Source organism: Gavia stellata, chromosome 8, assembly GCF_030936135.1.
Source record: "Gavia stellata isolate bGavSte3 chromosome 8, bGavSte3.hap2, whole genome shotgun sequence".
Taxonomy (NCBI): domain Eukaryota; kingdom Metazoa; phylum Chordata; class Aves; order Gaviiformes; family Gaviidae; genus Gavia; species Gavia stellata.
This window is the reverse complement of record NC_082601.1, coordinates 11,401,398-11,421,458: the sequence shown is the minus strand read 5'-3', so window position 1 is coordinate 11,421,458 and position 20,061 is coordinate 11,401,398. Positions and strand designations below refer to the sequence as shown.

The window sequence follows — 20,061 nt, the reverse complement described above, 5'->3', positions numbered from 1 at the left end:
GTAGACGCACAGAGATCCTGCAAAATTGCGTTTGAAACCCCGCTGCATCTTAACTCCACTGGGAAACTCCACTGGACTGACACCAGTGCAGGTCCCCGCTTCTTTCTAGACTGCGGACTAATGCCCTGATCCTGCTGTAGCTTAAGCAACGCATCTTACACTCCGGAAGAGCTATCTATCTACTTCTGAATTTTAAACACAAACTGGTTCATATACCAGGTTTTTTTTACTTTGCTACCAATGGCATTAATTTTAGAGACATGGAAGTTTTTAAACCTTACAGCTGTACTTGGGCAACTTTACATACTTGATGTTTTTCAGAGTTAAAGCCATCTATGAAACGAACAGTGGCACATTTTATAAGCTTTAATACCCTTTTGGAAGACTCCTATTTTGAGACAAGGCAAACAAAAAGGAAGAATAACTTACTTCTGCTTTGCTTTATCTGATTTTCCAAAATAGCAGAGAGGAAGGCAAGTGGTTTTTTTAATCTCTCTGTCTCCGCTGACATATTGCTTAGGGGGGAAAAAAGAAAAAGCTAGATTATAAAATCGTCTCCACTCTGCATTTTAAAGGAATGTTGTTACGTCTTTCACATTTATCAGAGTAATATATAGATATAAAAATGTATTGTAATTTTAAATACATTGTAAAAATCTCAGTCTCCCCGCTAGCAAAGCTGGCTTGGGTGCCAGGCACAGTGGCTGCAGCAACATTGATCCCTGCTGAGCGGCAGTGAAGGTGGCTCAGCTCCTCCAGCTCCGGGTTCGGTCACAGCCAAGGGCTGGGGGCTCCGCAGGGCAACGCCTACATTCCTTCCGCTGAAAGGGGAGTCATGCGGCCAAATGCTTCACGCAAAACAGGGAATTATGATTTTCCATTTCAAGTGGAAAGAGACTTAAATATTGCATAATTTTAAAGTATCAAATACATGAGGATGGGATAGAGAATTCAGGAACCTCCTTACTTCACCGGCAGGCTGAACTTCTGATAAGTCATGTATGAGCTAATAATAATAATATAGTAATTTTACATTCAAAGTGTATCAAATAACAGTTTAATAAAGTGATCAATATGCAGACTTGATGTAATTTCATTTTGCAAAATTCTCACAAAAGAAATAACTGTTGTAACGGTGGTCCTTTATTGCGTTTTTTTGTGCGGCTATTAATTGTCAGCTCTCAAACAAAAAGGACAAGAGTCAATTTTCTACAGACATTTTATTAAGGAACAGTTTTTTTCTTCTTTTGTATGACATACTTTTTTTACACAGTAAAATAAGGAAGTTTTTACTCCATAAATAACAAAAATTAGCCCTTATATCTCAATCCAGGCAAAATCTATGTAAAATAGTTTGTTCTATATTTACATTCTGTACCAAAATAGGAGACACAGGTTCAAGGTCAGCCAGTTCTCTCAAAACAGTTGTTCTATCTCCAAGGTAAGCTTCACATTAAAAAGGCAACATTTGCACTTTGGAAGTCTGGTAGTGTAAGATCACATTATTTACTGTACAAATAGATCCAAATCCTGAAAAGCAGCACATTCAGCCAAGCGAAAACTGCTTGTTAAACCTTGCAGGGGAAAGACCAGACCCGCTCAGCTGGCTGGAAGTCACTCCTGGGAAATGCGGGGGAGAAAGGACATAGGCCTCCCTCTGTACTGAAATATATATTAGAGCAGGAAGATTTGCAGGGCAGGAAGATTTAAAAGCAACCAGCCCTTGTAGGGGATTGTAGATATGTCTGCTCTTAAGTGACATCAGTCTTCCTAATTTACTAGTGCTCAGCAGAGAGAAGGAGCTGCATTGGACCAACAGTCCTTTAATAGGGGTCAAAATTCTCTTTCGGTAATTAACCTACACCTGAGGCTGTGAGCGTCACCCAAGACCTCAACTCAGTTCAAGAGAAATGAATTGCCTGCTTTTCAGGGTAATTTTACTTGCTGCATACTCCAGCCAAAAGCTATCCTTCCTCCTTGTAATTGTCTGAAACATTAGAAAAACGTGTTCTGGAAGTATGTCCTGCCTTGACTTCTAACTGAGAATCAAAACTGTGGACATTATATACTGAAATTGTTTCTGCTACAGACAAGTTAACTCATTTATCTCTTAGGACTATTTCCAGGGCTCCCATTGCCCCATCTGCTCTGGTGAAAACACAAAGGCCTATCTGGGCGATATTTCAAAGTTTTCACATGTAAGAAATGCAGTAGGACAGACTTGCCACAATACGGTCAGGACACCTAAAGTAGCTGCCTGCAAACTTTGTATTTATTTAAAACCAATACTGACTTTTATGGGAGAAACTACACTTAAGGCTACATAACTGATTGGTTTAAGCTACAATTTTAGCTGTGTTCTACACTTAAAAATGGCTTATGCTGCCTACTGTATTTATTTTGCTCTTAAAAACCTGAGACATGTTTTTACTTAATTCATCTTAAGATTTGGAAGTTGACAGCAGGCTAGAAGCTTAACTCAAAAGACAAACAGAACTGAGGTAGTCCGTTTTATTCAATTACTCTTTTTGACAGTCACCAATTCATTCTCACTCTCAACTGAACTTGACACATTTCTTGGCAGTTCCAACACTGCTACAGCTGCTGATGCACTGACGGGATAGAACATGCTGGATTTTGCCCGCTAAAGGTACCTTCCCTCCCCAACTCCCCCAAGTCACGTCCAGTTCTGCAGTTCACAGCCCATTGAAAGGCTGCATGTTAAACAAATTACAACTGAAGTCTCAGATTATTAAGGCAGTAATAGTTTTACTTCACTGGATTCACTGATGCAGCTACTCAGCAGGTACTGGTGAATCTGACCACAAGAACTCTGACAGGCAGACAGATTTTTCCGTGTAGGTACAATGCACTACAGCCTCTTTCTTTAATTAATGCATACAATTCAGAAGTAGGTAAGCATCAACTTTTTAAGCCATCTTTCAGTTAATTCTCAGGAAGAGAGAATAAAAGCAGAAAAGCCCTCAAGATGAACAACTGTGTAGAAGATAAAAATACTCAATTAAATATGACAAAATTCACACTTACACTGACAGAAGACTAGCATATCAAATACCGACCACAATAAATTAACACCAGTAAAAAAGTTTAACAGTTATAAAGTTAACCAGAAAGTTCAGACAGTGCAAATATTTCACAGTAAGAAAAAATAACTGATAATTTCTTTTCAAGTATCAAAACCATTGTTGTTGAGCGATACTATTTTAACTGTATTATTGCACAACAGACAAAAAAATACAATATCAGCCTCTGGGACCCAAGATGTATTCTTAAACATTTATGTTCTCAAGGAATCAATTTACACCAGCTGTTGATTGTGCATATATTAACATAATCAGTGTTCACTTATTAATTTGAGTGTTTCTTAATTTGAAGTTGTATACACTTAAAGCATTTGATTCCTAATTCGTATTGCTTCTCAGAAACACCTATTTAAGGCTAGCCTAGGCCTTGTATAATTCAAAGCAAACTTAACCTGCAGTTAAGAAGGGGAACTAGCCCAGTGCAAGGTACTCTCTCAACTGTGATGCCTTCAGACAGTTTTAGGTTGCAGCTTACTCACCTCAGCAGTGTCATAAGAGTTTCTTTAAATAAAAAACCCAAGTCTAGGAGGCACAAAGATTTTCTTACAATTACAATGGAAGTCCTGTTATTAAACAAGTTTAATCGTAGCTAAAGAAATTTTACTGCCTACTCCTTTCATCCCCCTGCCTTTCATTTTAGAAAGGGATCTAGTCACTGACAATTCTAACATCACAGCACATTTAAGAAGCAGAGTAACATCATCTTGCATTTTTTAGTGCACTGGGCACATCTGCTCCCTCAAGTTTAACACTTTTCCAAGAATGAAAACTATCCTAACAGGACAGACAATGGATTGGGTGACGTAAGAGTTTCTTTTACTCTGAACAGGGTTATTTGCAATACATTATAGAGTCAGAAACAAATAAAACATCCTTACAAGTGCCCTATAAAGTAGCTGTCTTTACCTAGACAGATTTTGCTCATTTCCTTCCTCTTACATATTTTGTCCACCAAGTGATTAATTTTGTACCAAAGTGTGCCCTCGTGTGGTTCAAAATGTCTGATTCTCTAACTTCTTACAAATACTCAAATAACCCATAGTATTTATATGTCCAAAAGAGTGTGGAGGGGGGGGGGGGGGAGGGGGGGGGAGACAGATTAGACTTTCCTTTACACATTCAATATAGTTTTTGGTCTAGAGAAGTCGATATGGTCCTGTAAGATTATAGCTGCCATCGCTACTGGTTTGCCCTTCAACAAAAAGTAAGAACAGCTGCATTTATGTTCATACTATTTAAAAAATAATAATGCCATTATTTAAGAAACAAACCAACAAAATTAAAAATAATCAGAGATCCTATCCCCGTTTTACAGGCTGGGTGTCATTACTGAAATGCATTTGCCTAGCAAATTACTCTGGGAATATTCAAACATTCGATGTATTAAATTTCACAGTAGAACTGGCACATGCTAAATGAGAATGGGATTTCTAGACAGTTGTCTCGGTTACCAGTCTGAAATTCCCCTTTGTTCATGTAGGAAGGTTTAAGCGAACCCCAAGAATTAGTTGCTTTACCACAAACTTGTATGAATTCTGAGAAGCCTCAAAGCTGCAGAATCCACTTGTGGAGACAACTGCCAAACGCTGGTCTACCCCATTAAATTATTTCTTGCCCCATAAATTGTAAGAATTGAGAAAACAAAAAAAGTTTCCACACCTGTTTAGGCCTGGGTTATTAGCAGTGATGACAACTGATTTTTACATGGCTTTTGACTAAACCACTGAGGTATATTTCCAGTTTGAGGATGCTTTGCTACTAGTCACAGAGAGGACATAACAAAAAAACCAGCCCTCAGTTCTACTACAGAAGAGTTCTCAGTCAAGATTTGAAACGAGTTGCCAGGCAGTCTAACACAGCTGGCATAGTGGATCTTGTTACTCTATCACAAAAAAATTTAAAAAAAAAAAAAAAAAATCAAAGGTTGCAATTCAGGAAAATACTGGCACTTATTGAGATGACAATGTAAGTTTTCCTCCTCCCAAACTCTGGCTGCTTTTGTCAGTACATCGCTGACTACTGTCTGCACCAATACCTGCCAGGAGAGATGAGGTTCAGCAGAAGACACCTTCCTGCAGAGACAAAAAACTCCATGCTCCACAATAAGGAGTGCAACATGATGGTGTATCATCTTGGAACATCTTCTTGCCCCATGCTTAACTCTATGCGCAGAGAAATAGTCCTGTTAGCAGGGGAATTAAGTTAGCCATCAATAGCCAAAGGGTTACAACCAGGCTAGACGAGCAGGAGCATAAGTCTAAAATAAAAAAACAAAACACCATAGAGCTTATAAAGTTTGTATTTAAAGAGAAGATAAAATAACAAAGAGAATACTAAAAAACACCAAAGCGCAAAAACGTATTTGCAGTAACCTGCACTGATTTATTCTAGCTTTCAAGGCTAGGGATTCAAACCGAAGCATGTAACATGGATCATTCCCTTTACAATTAAATACATTTCTGCATTCCTTCACTAACAGCAATTAGGAGAACAAACGAGAAAAATTTATTGATATTGCAAGAGAAGAGCAGGAAGTTTCCTATGGCATGACTGGGGAGAAGCAGCATTTCAAAACCATTGACTCTCAAAAGACTGTTTTATGAATATTTTTGATCTGTATGGCTGTAAGTCATATAAAAACCCAAGCCACAAAACACCAAGCTGAAGAGGGGGGGAAAAAAAAACAAAAAAAAGGAAGGGGAAAACCCAATACATGAATCAGGGGTTTTGTCCATATGGTAGGTAATCACACAGCCATGAGGCTTAAGAAAACCACGGACACAAACGTAAACTTGCACAGACAAAAACCTTTTTACATACATAGACACACACACACACACACATATATATGTCTGAGAAACACCAAGCATGAATTCAAACAGATGCTAGCAGATGTGAATCTCCAAGGTTACAGCTTTGTCATGCTAAAATCTAACCTATATGAGTCATTCCACCAACCGCTGAAATGCTGCCATCTCTGAGACAAAACAAAAAACTATTTGAAATGGTACACACAAACCCAAGTGCACCACTTTGAAAAAAGAATCGAGTGTGTAGGTAAACTAAAAACAGGTTTCTTTTTTCCTTGAAAACTGCAATAGAGACAGAACATCCAACAATTAAAGAACTGACTAAGGGCTTAAAAATAGGCCACGTGTGCAAAATACTGTAGACTGTTCTCTCTCATCAATTGGCTTTTTGGAAAGCCATCTGTTCTTGACAAAACAGTAACTGGTAGTCAGTGAATTAAGCTTTTTTCCTCCCTCAAAAAGCAAACTGACACCTATCTTCCATGTTCTGTCTGGATTACATCATTAACATTGCCAATGGGAAGTTATACAAGTGAGAAGTCACCTTCCACCAAGGTGGTAATTTTAGAGGTTATAAAAATGATACAGAACTTCAAAACACAGATCAGAATTTCTGGTATGTTGCTAGGCTAAAGCTAGATTTCTGGGACGATTACCAGAAGGAGACATGAAGTAGTTATGTTTCAGACATATTTCTCTCCTATGTTAGCCACTATCCTGATCCCAGAAACAAAAGCACGACTGCACAGCAAAAAGCAGGGCACCTCTGCCATTTTCATTTAACTCCTACACCTAGGATCTAGGAATAGCCAGGCCACGGCTCTCCTTTCCTGTTCCCCTGACAGTCAGAGCAGGCACAAACCTTTAGAGTTTTCAGACGTTTTAGATTAAGTTTCACTTCAGCAAATCATAAGGCAACCTACCGATTGGTGCAGCTCTTGTTAAGTTAGAAGCTGGAGGATCCCGCTCCGGAGGACAGGAGTCACAGAAGTCCGAACAGGCTGGGCAAATCAGATTCCCAACATGTATCCAGCCATTCATCTGAATGCTCACAGTTAATACCTGACCTGAGCGGCTGCACAAGTACGCAGTGTCCTTGACCCAAACATGCAGTCCTTGTGGAGAACAAGAAACCTTAAAATAAAAGAATAAAAGTCAAGCCTGTATTATGATTTATCAGAAATGTTTTTGTCATTTGGAGGCTCTTTCAGTAAGTGAATACTACATTCAGTAAGCAGCTGGTATTACAGCACAGATTAACTGCAAGCATTTTAATGCACTCAGAGCAACTATTTGGTTCAAGAATGCTCTAAAGCACTGACTGTACTTTTTTCAGGCAATTATGTAGATCAACTGAGAACGAGTAAAATTCGGCTTCTGCTAATGACTACTTTATTAGAGTTGTGCAGTTGCTGAAAGTGACACCTTTAGTGCAATAGTCGTGAGGACAAGGAGGATAATGAAAAAATAAGTGACATGTGCACAGTGCTTTCCACCTTTGAAAAATCAGAGCAACTAATGAACATTAAGCTTCAACAACAGAAGATTCCAATATAAGTATTCGTACTTAGCTGTGGAAAAAGTGTCACAGGGGTAAGACAGATGAAGTCCCTAGCAAGCCTGGAAGTAACACACAAGCCATGCCAGTGGTCACACACTTAACTCGATGCGTGATCTAAACTACAGGCTTGTGGTTGGAAGATACTTATTTTCAAAGCGTGTCATATAATCTAGTGGTTTAAGGCAGAGAAGATCATGTACAGTGTCCAGGTGCAAAGTACAGTGTTCAGGTGCAAAGTTCTAACAGTCATAGCCTACATTTTATGCCTGACTTCTCTTTAGTATTATTTAAAAAAAAAATAAAGATAAAAAACCAACACGTACTTACTTGATAACATCCACTACCCCAGTCAGGGTAACTGAGTTTCCTCCTGCACTGTTCCATGACAAAAGCAGATTTCTGAATAAGACATACAGAGTTTGGTCCATATTTCTCTGCGCCATAGTTTTTGGTAGGATCTAAGGTAGAAAGAATATACTGAATTGCAACTTACTAGGGGAACAGAAAGTCCACATCAACTTAATATGCCCTAATTAGTCAATGTCTCACAATTCAAGGTTTACTTTTGGAATATTTCAGACTGTTAATCATTATCAATTTGGGAATTATACTGTCTTGAATATGAAGCAGGAAGAAACCCAAGATTTAAAAATAAATAAATAAATAAATAAAGAAAAAGCAGCAAGCACTTTCCATCAGAACTACATGGATACCTTTGCCCCCAGGGAGTGCCAGCTGTGATTGCTGGCTTGAGGGCACAGAGTGTTTATTTGTTTGTTTTTGAGACAACTGCACAGACAGGTAATATCCTATAGCATTCTGGAGCTTCGCAATGTTGAAAGTTCAGGCACTACCCTAGGAGATAAGCCCACATTCTGGTAATTCACAAAGCTCCTTGCCTTGAACAAACAAACAAAAAAAACCCCAAAAAGCCAAAAAAACCCCACCAAACAACCCCCCCCCCCAAACAACGAAAAAAAAAACAAAAAAAACCCCCCAAAAAACCCAAAAAACAAAAAACCCAAAACACCCCCCCCAAAAAACCACCCCCCAAAAAAAACCACCCCCCCCAAAAAAAAAAAAACCTACAAAAGGTAGAAAGTGGAATTATTTTTCAGAATTGCCAAAAACAACCAACCAAGCCCACCCCCACCCTTTGTTTTATATTTGGATCATTTGGGGTTAATTTCTGTTCAGCTTTTATGCAATTCTTGTATTAGATGTGTTTGCTACCCAGGTGTACAAGGTAATCATGCTGTGCTTCTCACCCCAGCACAGCTTTTACACAGCTAGTAGTGTAAAACTGATTTCACATCCAATTAGTTTGGATATATAGCAAGTCCGTCCCAGATTAACAAATGTAGTCTCTTAAATACCATACTGAAGTCCTGAAAACTGACCTGGTTGGTTTTCAATTATTCTACAGTCTGAGCTGCGTTGAAATTCACCACTTAAATGCCAACTGAATTCTTGACTAAAGGGACAATAGTCAGCAATTTCTACTGAGCCACCATAATAAGGCAATTCTTCTGCTGATACGCCATTAAGATTGTCAAAATACTGCAAAAAAAAAAAGGTAGTGAAGCAGTTTGCTCAAAGACAAGCGTATAACTGTTTTTTAATAGAACCAATCACTACAGCTGTAAGAACATCAGCTATTACTACTCAGGAGTGCTAACAGCAACTTAAAATACCCAGGACCAGATGAGCCAGAAGTATTTAAGAATACTTAAATAATGCAGAGAGATTCACATTTGCATTTATCACTCCCCACCCCTCCCCCTGCCCACCCTTTGCAATCATAGCATTCTCTGGGATGAAACAGAACAAATTTCTTTGTGTGCAATGACACCAGGCAGCAGATTGGGTGAAGAAATACCTCAAACAAAACATTCTGGGGGAGTTCTGTTATACAACAATGTTTCCATCTGGTATTTGGTTAGATGGCCAAGTGACATCCTTATTGTTTTATTAAGATCACAAGGCTTTTTTTCAGCCCCCAGGCTCCTTATAATGAACTAAGCAGACATTTTTCACAATATCTACTCTCATCTATTAGTTCAGAAGACAGAAAATGCAACCAAATATGATCACCTGGCTGCAAAGCACAAGAGCGAAAACATTCAGTTATTTGGTAAAGTAAGATCCATTATACCTGATATTCCTGAGGTAACTGCTTTGGAAACTTCTGCAAGTTGCACACTGCTACTGCTCTTTGGTCCTGTCTGCAGGTTAACTGCAAAGGATTACTCCTCAAAGTGTCGCAGTATGGACTGATTAATTGCCTCCTCAAGAAAAATAAAAAGAATAAAAGTCATATTAGATCACTTTAATTGCTTTTAATAATTTAACTGATTTAAAGAATATCAAGCCAGCAAACAAAGTTACAATGCACTCACCTATTTAGTTTTAGTGACATTGCTTTGTAAACTTTAAAGAAAAAAACATATAAGCAAAACAGGCCCACTATGCAGCTGTGTCCTAGAAATTAATGAGTATTGTAACAAACAAACAAGGAAGGCTTTGTTTTGAAGATTGCTATCATCTCCTTCTGTTGCTTTAAATACAATCCAGTAATGCAAAATGATACTGGTTGCATTTCCAATCAAAAGGGACAAAACAAGAAAGCAAACACTTTTAGATTAAGTCCCTCCCCTCCTCTCTAAAGCATAGCCCTCTTACGGTGTAAATGCATTCTACACCCTAAGATATCTGGCTCTGTATTTATTGGGTGGGATGGTTCTGCTCTTAATACATTTGGTAAGCTCCTCCTTGGGTACATTCTGATGGTACTTAGGACAGCATTCCTTGTTAATCTGTATATAACTCTGCTTCTTTTTACTGAGCTGCATTTGAATGACAAATATAAACAAGCATCAGGGTTTCCTCTTTATTTTTAAAAAGACCGTATTCTTACTTTTGTCTCTTTTGGTCGATCCAGAATTTACAGCTCTTCATTACAAAGTCACAGCCTTTATGCCGTCCCCAATCTAATTTCTCTGCCATGCTGTAATTTGCTTTATACCAGCTGTAAAGGGATTTTGAAATGAGAATATAGTTACTTCAAAAATCTGATTAATAAGACAGTAGTTCAAGGACTTCATACTATGCCTTAAGGTTTTCAAATGAAGAAAAATAGAAATTGCATCCCTTTCTGCCTATAACAAAATATACTACAATTCCACTATTTTTCAAGTCATAATGAACTAAAAGAAAATTTTACTGCTTATTTGTTCAAGAGCAATGCATCGTGATCTGCAAAGGAAAATGCATACAGAAAGATGACATTTTAGACTATTCTGCTTTTCCTCCATGTATGCTTTCTATCTGCAAGAAGAGCTGAAAAAATAATCAATATGTACTGCATGCAACTGAGAGAAGACTTATATTATGAAAAAAAGTAAACAGACACTACAAATAGTACTATGCATTGCAATGCATGTGGTTTTTTTAAGGCTAGACTAGGAATGGATGGGTTTTGAAATACATGAAGAAAACTTAACATACTAGGTATAACTCCTTGTCTAAGGTAATGCTAATTATGTAAATTATCTACTGTGTTGCAAAAGTACATCAAGCCCAAATAAAAGCAAGTACAATGAAAATCAAACACAAATGAACCAACCCCTCCACCCCCGCCTTATTAATTCTTACCCTGTGTCTTCCATTAATGCTAAGGTGATCCTGGAAAAGACTCGATTCTGTGTATGGGATCCAGTCATTGCTTCGTTCTGAAAGTTACCAGTTACTATTAGCAAGCCACTGAAAATTATTATTGTACAAAAATGCTTCCTATGAAAAAGCATTTTATTTCCAGTCCCTTCTTACTATTGACAATCAAATCCCAACCTCTTTCATAAAAGGGATCAAAAGTGCAACTCCCTTCCCCACTCCATTCTACAAAGCTTCAGAATTCTAGAGGTCAGAAACCCCATTCCAAATTCCAGCTAAACTTATTCATGACCAACATGTACTCATTTTTCTTTTGGTAAAATAAAACTCTTCCTTCTTCTAGCATATTTACAAGTAGCAATTACACCCCCCTCTTTCGTCTCCTTTCGGTAAGCTAAAAGCTAAGCTTATTTAATTGTCTTGTGTAAGACTGAATTTTTCATTTTGCTAGAATTTCTAGTCCTTTTCAGGAGTGAGGTGCACAGGACGCATGACTAAAGGAACACTGCACTTCAAAGGAAGCTTTATTAGTGTGGCAGCGGAATTTCCACTTCATATAAAAATAAGCAAGTTCACACCATCCTCAAAGAGCAACTCCTGTCACCTTGGAGTTTCTTAATCATCTTATAACTGGCAATTGTAACACTCATGTCTTTCTCCCGCTCAGTCATTTCCAACTGATAAACTTCAAGCTTACAGCAAAAGTCACTCACCCTTAATTACACAACTCTGGGATTTCTGTTACTAAACTTCATCTCATTTCTATTATTTCTTCAAAACATGCCGTTTCCCAGCCTTCCCTCTCCACTAGTGTGGTTAGGAGGAGTTGCCACCAGCAGACTTATTAGCGTCAAATTTGCTACCATTACAATACTTAATAAAAGTCGGATCAAGACCAAATCCAAACTATATGGGTTGCTTTCCAGACACAAACTTTCTCTGGAAAGGTGTAAAGGAGACTAGTAATTAACGCCTTTTTGCTAATCCTATTCAATCCTTAGAATTATCCTCATTCTAATGGCAGTCTTTCCAGTTGGCTTTAAACTACTGTTCCACACCAAAGGTTACTGAAAAGAAGGAAAAGCTAACAGTTTTGGTCTCAAGAAATACACATTTTTCAAGATTACTTCCACAAAAAGGTCTGTCCTGAAGCATCTCCCTTCTGTTTACCTTACTGCATACAATAATAACTGCAAAGTGTATCTCTGCCCAAAATATCACACAACGCAAAGTTATAAATAAAAATAAGCTTAAATGTCAGGAGGGAAATAAGTGTTTCCTTGATCAGATAAAGTTCTGGCATAGAGATGGCAAAAGCTAACCCCAGGACACATGAATAAAGATGAAGCCAAGATAATGAATAGAATGGTCAAATATTTGATGTATAAGAGGCAGAGGGTGACAAAGTTGAATTGACTATAAGGAATACCCCCTCTCCCCTAAAAAGGAAGAGTACCTTCTCAAAAGGGTAAATGGCAGACAAAAATAAGAAACATTTAGTTTTTTAGTAATCAGCTTATCTCAAATTCATACTCTGAGATTTAGCAATAAGGTAAAAAGATTTATCTAGAAATTGGACATTTAAGTATTTGTAGTTTAGTACTGTTTGTGAGCTATTTCAGTGAGGTTTGATACAACTGCATTTTCAAGGCTCTAGTAGGTACTACTAGAAACCTAAAAATAAAAGCGGGGGAAGCAGACATTCCCACATCCCCCTCCATTCCTAATATCAGCACTAACCTCCAACAATCTCTTCTCCCAGTGATTGAGCTCAGTACCCATGCCACCTTGATTTTCAAGCTCCATTCCTTCTAGAATTGGACAATTAAAGTGTTTTCGAGCTTCTTCCTAGAAAAAAAAACATCTCCACACAACTCTCAAAATATCGAGATAGATACCCATATACAGTCCTAATCTTCTAGAATTATCTTTGAGAAGTATTTTGGCATTTCTTTTTCTACTATCTTGTTTTCCTCCAGATCTAAACCACTTCTACTCAGAGGCTGAGTAAGCCAGCAAATACCCCAACACCAAGCCTAACAATCTGTCTACTTATCTCCGGGAAATAAACTATGGAAATTTATAAGAATCAAACAGCAACAGAATTAGCTGAGAATAGCACGCACACGCTAAAGACCATATTAAACAAACAAACAAAAAAAAAAACAACAAAAAAACCCCAAATGATGTAGGAACACTACAACCCTGCTTCCGTCAAATGTTTCAGAGGAAAACTGCTTTTCTATTAGGAAGCGCTACGTGTCAACTAGTTTTGCATGGGGAAGTGTTTTCTGCGAAATATTTGGAGCTCTTAAGAGGCATCACAACAATGCTGTGGTCTTAGGGTCAGGAGCCCAGCCTTTGGCAGTGCAGCACTCCCCAGGAGCACCTTTAATGCTCTGAACAGTTTGACCAGCATGGCCAGTTTTCAAAACAGGGGTAATTAAACCAAGCTTGCTCTATATACTGTGTTAGATTTAAAACAAACAAAAAGATTATTTGTGGCCAAATATAATTAATGCTGTAACTTATTTCCAATACCAATTTATGACACTTAAGCACGTGTTCTGTTGGGGGTGGGGAGGAGAGTCAGAGGTGTGGGAAGCAAGAAAGATTTCCAAAAATACTTGAGGAATTTCTTTTTAAACATGACAAAATGTTAACTGAATTATTCTGTAATCAATAAAATCAGAAAAAGATTAAAACAATGCTTTTAAAGTAGAAAATAGGATGAACCTATAAGTGAGAAAAGCAGTGACAACACCATCTGTTAAGGCAACAGGAACACTAGTTGTCGAAGTCTGTAGGAAAACATCTAAAGAGTAGGATTAAGGAATCTATTCAACATCAGTTTTTCTTAACCTTTTATAATTTACTTCCCAGTCCCTTCATTGTCTCTCACTATGTCAATTTATTTATTTCACACTGTCTGTCAACTGTTTTCCACTTTACTTTGGATACATCCTCTCAACTATAATTATAGTCTTAATCGCGCAGTCTTTGGGCCATACTTTCAGGAAAAGGGTATTCAATGTTAGGTTATTACTTCTTAAAGAATAAGAAATATTTATCACTTCAGAATGCGATGGTAACCTTGGCATACGAAGTGTAAAAGTTTAAGTTAATCCACACTTACAACTACACGAGGTGTTACCAGAAGATAAACAGCATGGCGCAGCATTTTGCCACCACGTACATCCCATAACCTCACTGCTTTATGAACGACTTTATTGCTCCACTGATACAAACCTAGACTGTAAGAAGAATGTTTTGGTTACAAATCTTTCCCACAAATACACGCTACTGTGCAAAGATTGATCTGTGAGAAACAGAATCATGAATAATCTCTATACTTCCTCATGCTTTTTGAAGTTTATTATGCAACATTTCTCCTTTGCAAGATATGCGTTCATTATATACACAACTCTGATTTAATAAGCCAAAGTCAGATTATTAAAAATATGTATTTTCTACAGTTATCAAAAGTCTAAGAAATTAAATAAAAATCCTCAGCATTGCTATTGTAAAAAGGCAGGTGAACAAAACCAAGAGGTTCTCTACCCTTCCACCTCCAAAAAAACCCTAGAAGGACATTTCTACAGTATCACCTAAATGAAGAAAAAAAAAAATGCAAACTGTTCATTCAATAACAAGTCAGAAAAATCACACAGCAGACTACACACATTGTCAGTTCTGCATAACTATAAGCCTTGAATGATATACATCTTAAAAATGAACTGCGCTGACATTAGACAGACTATAGAAAATACAAGTTTCAATTTAGTAATGTGTTCAGCAAGTATTGAAATTGAAGCATGCGTTATTTTAATGCTTAACTTCAACCCTCCTGATAAATGAAATCCTGCCTTAGTTTGTAATATATGTGGATAAGTGCTTAATGTCAATGTAAAGACTAAAAAAACACCCCACACCAAATGTTTGAACATAATAAAGGCAAAGCATTCTAATGATGGAATCCAGTTGGATTTTCAACAGGCAAGAGTATATCCTAAAAAGGCAACGTGAAAACGTCCTTCAATGGGAGTACCGAGAGGTCCAAAAAAATAAAATACCTTTCATTAAAAGGAGGGAGTCCATCTGCGTATCTTGTTGTCAAAGGTTTTCCATCATCATCACGATAAAACGCAAACAGTCCAGCAGAGAAACCCTTCACGTTAAAAACCAATCACACAGAAACCTTTGGTAAGACATTCACGTACCAACTCAAATGCCATGAATGAGTTATCCCTCCCACAGCAGATACACTGGAAGTACCGCACCTCAAGGCAAGTAACACAAAAATCAAAGGAGGCAAAGCAAGAGCTTTCCTCCACCAAACATCCTTCTCTTGCAACAAGCTGGAGCTACGTGAGGAAGCAGGCACAAATTTCAGGGAAACATCAACCCTTACCAGTGCATGGATAATCTCATGTTTCACTGTAGACAACATGCCAATGAATTCCTGAGCTTGCGTTGAAATCATATTTGGACACAAGTTAGCATATCCTGCTATTGGCCTGGAAGACAGTTTTAAAATTAAATTGTTTTCAGTAAAATACTAGCAAATTCAAATCATACTCACTTGAAGAGGCAGAAGATTTAAAAGAAAATGGAGACTAATGTAAAAGTAAGTCCTTCCAAACAACTTCCCCCATCATTAATAAATAGTCTGTTAATAATACAGTGACTAGTTTACTGTTGAAATGGGGAGGGATGGAACAGGATCATTCTCTATATTCAGTATTCTGCATAGGTGTTAGTGACAACAGTATAGGAGATCTGAATTTTAGGTAAGACACTATAGAGGTATAAAGTGTCTGTTACAATGACTACAACTAAACTAGAAACAAAAGGAGCCTAAGTAGGGTCCATTTGCATCCTCCTTTAAATTTGTGAAAGTATGACATTCACTTCAAGAGAAGCAGAATCTTGAAAGTTTAGGCAGTAACAGTGGAGGATTAGCTTTGAATTAAATGCCTCAGCTCTGCAAGTTAAGCACTATTTGATTGTTTTGTGGTTTTACATAAAGATAGTGCTTGTCTATTTCAATATTAACTTCTACTTTGCTATAGTATGCATCTAAAGAATTAAAAAACTCGAAAGTTTAATTAAAAAAAGAGTTTGTACCAGCGGGAATACTTGCCTGTCCATTTCAGCTTCCAGTTGGCAGTAGGCTGCATATGCAATGATATTTTCATGGCCACACCTTTCAGTAGTGAGAGCACTAACGTAAAGTACAAAGTCAGCATCTCGAATGCCTTCTTGGTCAGGTAAGCCAGTGGGTCCGCAGTGCCATTCGTTCTCATTGCACACCCTGCATTGCTTTGACAATGTTCAAATGGAACAATTAAAATACTTTTGCATGACAAAATTCAATTAGCTTGAAGCCAAGAATAAATCCCATTGTAAAACAGCAGAAGATGAGAAAACATCCTATGAAGACAGTAAACAAAACCAGAGCCAAGGAATAACTTTCAAATAACTAGCTCTTTTGATTTATTAGATACCATGAAGGTGGCAGCTTTTGAAAAAGAGGGCCTGCCAAGCAGATATCCCCAAATTAGCAACCTTTATTTCCTACAAATTAAAAAAAAAATTTGGCTCACAGAAACAGTATACGTAAGTAGCAATTGCATCTCACATGTAATCTAGTACAATTTTAATACTGTAGTTGAAACTTCAAGCTACGAGAAAGAAAGAAATCTACTGATCACATACTGTAGTTGAATCAAAAGTTCATGCAAGAAACAAATTAGAAGCATTTCCTGCACTGTGCTCCTGGTTCAATGGATAATCTCTTCAAACAAGGTCTTTAAAAAAAAAAAAGAAAAAAAAATCAAAACTTATTAATTCTGTGACCAAGGTGAATAATGAAGTGACTAGTAGCAATTTAACAAGCTTTGAATCTTATCCTCTCCGTACAGGCTTAGAGAACAGTAAACAGTCCAGTTTTACTTGACTTTTGGTTCAACAGCATAAACTAAAGAAAGGCCCACTAATAAAAGTTGTTCTGTTCTATCACTCAAACTTACTGATCTCCCGCAAACAGGTCACTCATGCACAGTTAGCAATATTAACTTTTTTATTAATTTCCACAAACAATACTATTTCAAATGTTAAGAAGCACTTGGATAGCTTAGCTTACCTGGAGGTGTTTCTCAGGAACTATAACCGGCCCACATCTTGTATGGTCTGCACAGGCTCCTCGGCAGTATCTGTGAGGGTCAGCTTTCCTCCTTAAATATTGGTTTGTCGCACACTGCCTTCAATCAAACATGAAAGACAGTCAGCACTGTTTTATAATTAAAAAGAAACTGTAGAATAGTCTTACAGCACCCAACAACACTGTAATACAGGTATTTAATGTAACTTCCATGGTGAGAATTGTTAGTTACTCTGCCCTGGAAGACATAATGCTTCCAGTTGTTAATGGAGTATCCACAGGTTCAAAGAGAGATTAGGAACAGGTTCATACATGGAGGTACATGTAAAAGAAAACAGGCAGCATGTATACCCTTTAAAATCTCCAATACAACATATATAGATGTTGGTCACGGAAGGTTGGCAGATTTGTGTACGCTCCCTAAATAGCATCTACTACCACCACTGGGTCAGATGGGTCACTGGTCTGATTCAGGAGGGCATTTCTTAGGCTCTTATTCTATTCTTACTTTAAAGGCTATACAACACAATGTTAAATAGCAAACATAGCAAGTGATTTTCAACAAACTTTCACATACCTGCTTAGTAATATAGTACCTGTGGATTTGCGCACTTGAAATGTCTTCTCCAAATAAGATATAGCTTGTGGAAAAAGTTTGTTCTAAATAGAACAAAAATAAAAGTCAGCCAGTAACACTGCAGACATAAGTCATCTTACAACTACTAACTACCAAGTTACATGAAACTTGCTAGATGCTGCGGTATAGCAGAATAGTGGAAATCCAGACTTCCTAAGAAGTTCAATTGTTATCAATACATTTAGGAAATATTTTGTTTTGGTATTCCCATATTTTGTTACTGGAATGACAAAATGAGAAGGGAGCCAGTATTAATTTGAATGTACATCTTCAGAGAGCCTGAAGTTATTTCAGCCCTGAACTTACTGGTCACTGGGAACTGCCCATCACAAATTTCCCTGCAGCTCCTGTCTCTCTACAATCCTCAAGCCTGACTGCTGCACTCTTTTACTCCTTACTTGCACAGTATCTCAAAAGAAGCCAGAAGAGATATTTAAAATACTCTTAATGGTGCCAAAAATACTCTTAAAACTATATACATATTGCTCACTGAATCTTTGCACATTGGAATATAGCAAGCACCTGCCAAACAACACTCAGCAGAACACAGGAAGCATCTGGAACAGAGGTGTAATCTGTACCCAGAGCCTTGGTTTCCCTGACTAGAGGATATGAAATTGCTGGTATTTAAAGCCTTTAATTAAAGGCTTTGAATTGGCAAAGACTTAACTTCATCCACATAATAAGTTATGCACAAACAAAAGAGGGAGCAAATATGACATACCTTTATAAGGTGTCTTTTCTCAGGTAGCAAACTATATTAAAAAAGAAACCACAAAACAAAACAAACAAGCTTTAGTTAACAGGATTTCCATTCTCAGATATGGAGAGGAAAAAAGTCACAACATTATACTCACTCCTCAACACTTCTGTCATATATTATCTTAATTCTTAGCTGTTGATCCACATTTCTCTTCAAGACATGATTTTCCTTTAGAGGAACTTGATAGGCAACCTGGCAGGGAGAGGAACGAGCCACTGGATTAGGCATCTCAGCCGGACTGCCACACCGAGGAGTGCCCCCAGGCCCTTCACTCCTTCTCGTCTACGAGAGCCTCTTTTTGTCTGTTTTTAAGCAAAGCCCCTTCCCGCCCTTCTCCTCACACACTGCCGCGCCGCTCAGGCAGAAACCGCCCCGCACCCGCCCGCCGCCACGGACCACACTCTGGGGGGGCCGCGGGGCCAGACCCCGCTCAGCTCGGCCCGGGTTAGCCATGAGGGGACAGACCGACTCTCCCCCCACAGCGGGAGCGGGAAACGGGGGATCCCTCGCTCCCCACCCCCCGCCGCCGTCTGAGGAGCCCCCGCGGCGGCCCCACCTCCTCGCCGCTGGGCACGCGGTGGTGACAGGACGAGGAAGAGGAGGAAGAAAGGGCGGCGGCGCGGCCGCAGCCCAGCAGCGGCAGCAACGCGGCGGTAAAAGCGGCGAGCAGCGCCCGGTAACGCCGGTAAGGCCAGAGGCGCCCGCCGCCCGGCTCGGCGGCCATCTTCCACTGCCCTTCCGCCGCGTCGCCATGGAGGCAGCGCCGTTGGTAGCGGTCCCCGCCAATAGGCGAACGGGGAACGCGGGAGAGGGTGGGGCGGAGGCCACGAGCGCTTCTGATTGGGTGCCGCTCACCGAGGGGGTGAGGGGTGGGGCAAGGGGCGGGGAGGTGAGGTGAAGGTGAGGGAGGGCGCGCGCGGCGGGAAGCGCGCGCGCGAGGCAGGGCCGCGCGGAGTCGGGCAGCGCGGGGATGGGCAGCGCGATGCAACGCAACGCGACGCGACGTAATGCAATGCCATGCCATGCCATGCCATGCCATGCCATGCCATGCAATGCAGCGGAGCATTCTGCAGGGCAGCAATGCAGCGTAATGCAGTGCTTGCAGGGGCAACGCAGTGCTGTGCAGTTGAGCCTTCTGCACAGTGGTGCAGGGCAATAGCGTGGCGCATGTGGGGCAAGGGAGCGCTCGGCCGTGCAGTGCAGTGCAGTGCAGGGTGGTGCAGTAGAGGGTGGAGCAATGCAGTGTATATGGGTCAATGCAGTGCTGTGCCAAGAATGCAGTGCACAGCACTGTGCAGAGAAATGCAGCGTGGGCAGCGCAACCCAGCACTGTTCAGCGCATGCAGTGCTG

General features: G+C 39.3%; 1 protein-coding gene across 1 annotated transcript; it reads right to left on the bottom strand.

Annotated features, from left to right (window-relative positions):
- Window positions 1-5,266: 5,266 nt before the first annotated feature.
- On the bottom strand, window positions 5,267-19,434 carry LMLN (leishmanolysin like peptidase). Its single transcript, XM_059820634.1, has 17 exons — window positions 19,267-19,434; window positions 18,805-18,902; window positions 18,672-18,702; window positions 17,888-17,970; window positions 17,293-17,410; window positions 16,291-16,469; window positions 15,559-15,664; window positions 15,221-15,315; window positions 14,284-14,401; window positions 12,888-12,995; window positions 11,130-11,206; window positions 10,393-10,503; window positions 9,631-9,763; window positions 8,876-9,035; window positions 7,803-7,933; window positions 6,838-7,048; window positions 5,267-5,361 (listed from the first exon to the last, which is right to left on the bottom strand). The coding sequence occupies exons 1-17, from the start codon at window positions 19,432-19,434 to the stop codon at window positions 5,267-5,269; spliced, it is 2,022 nt and encodes a 673-aa protein (XP_059676617.1).
- Between the last annotated feature and the right edge of the window lie 627 nt (window positions 19,435-20,061).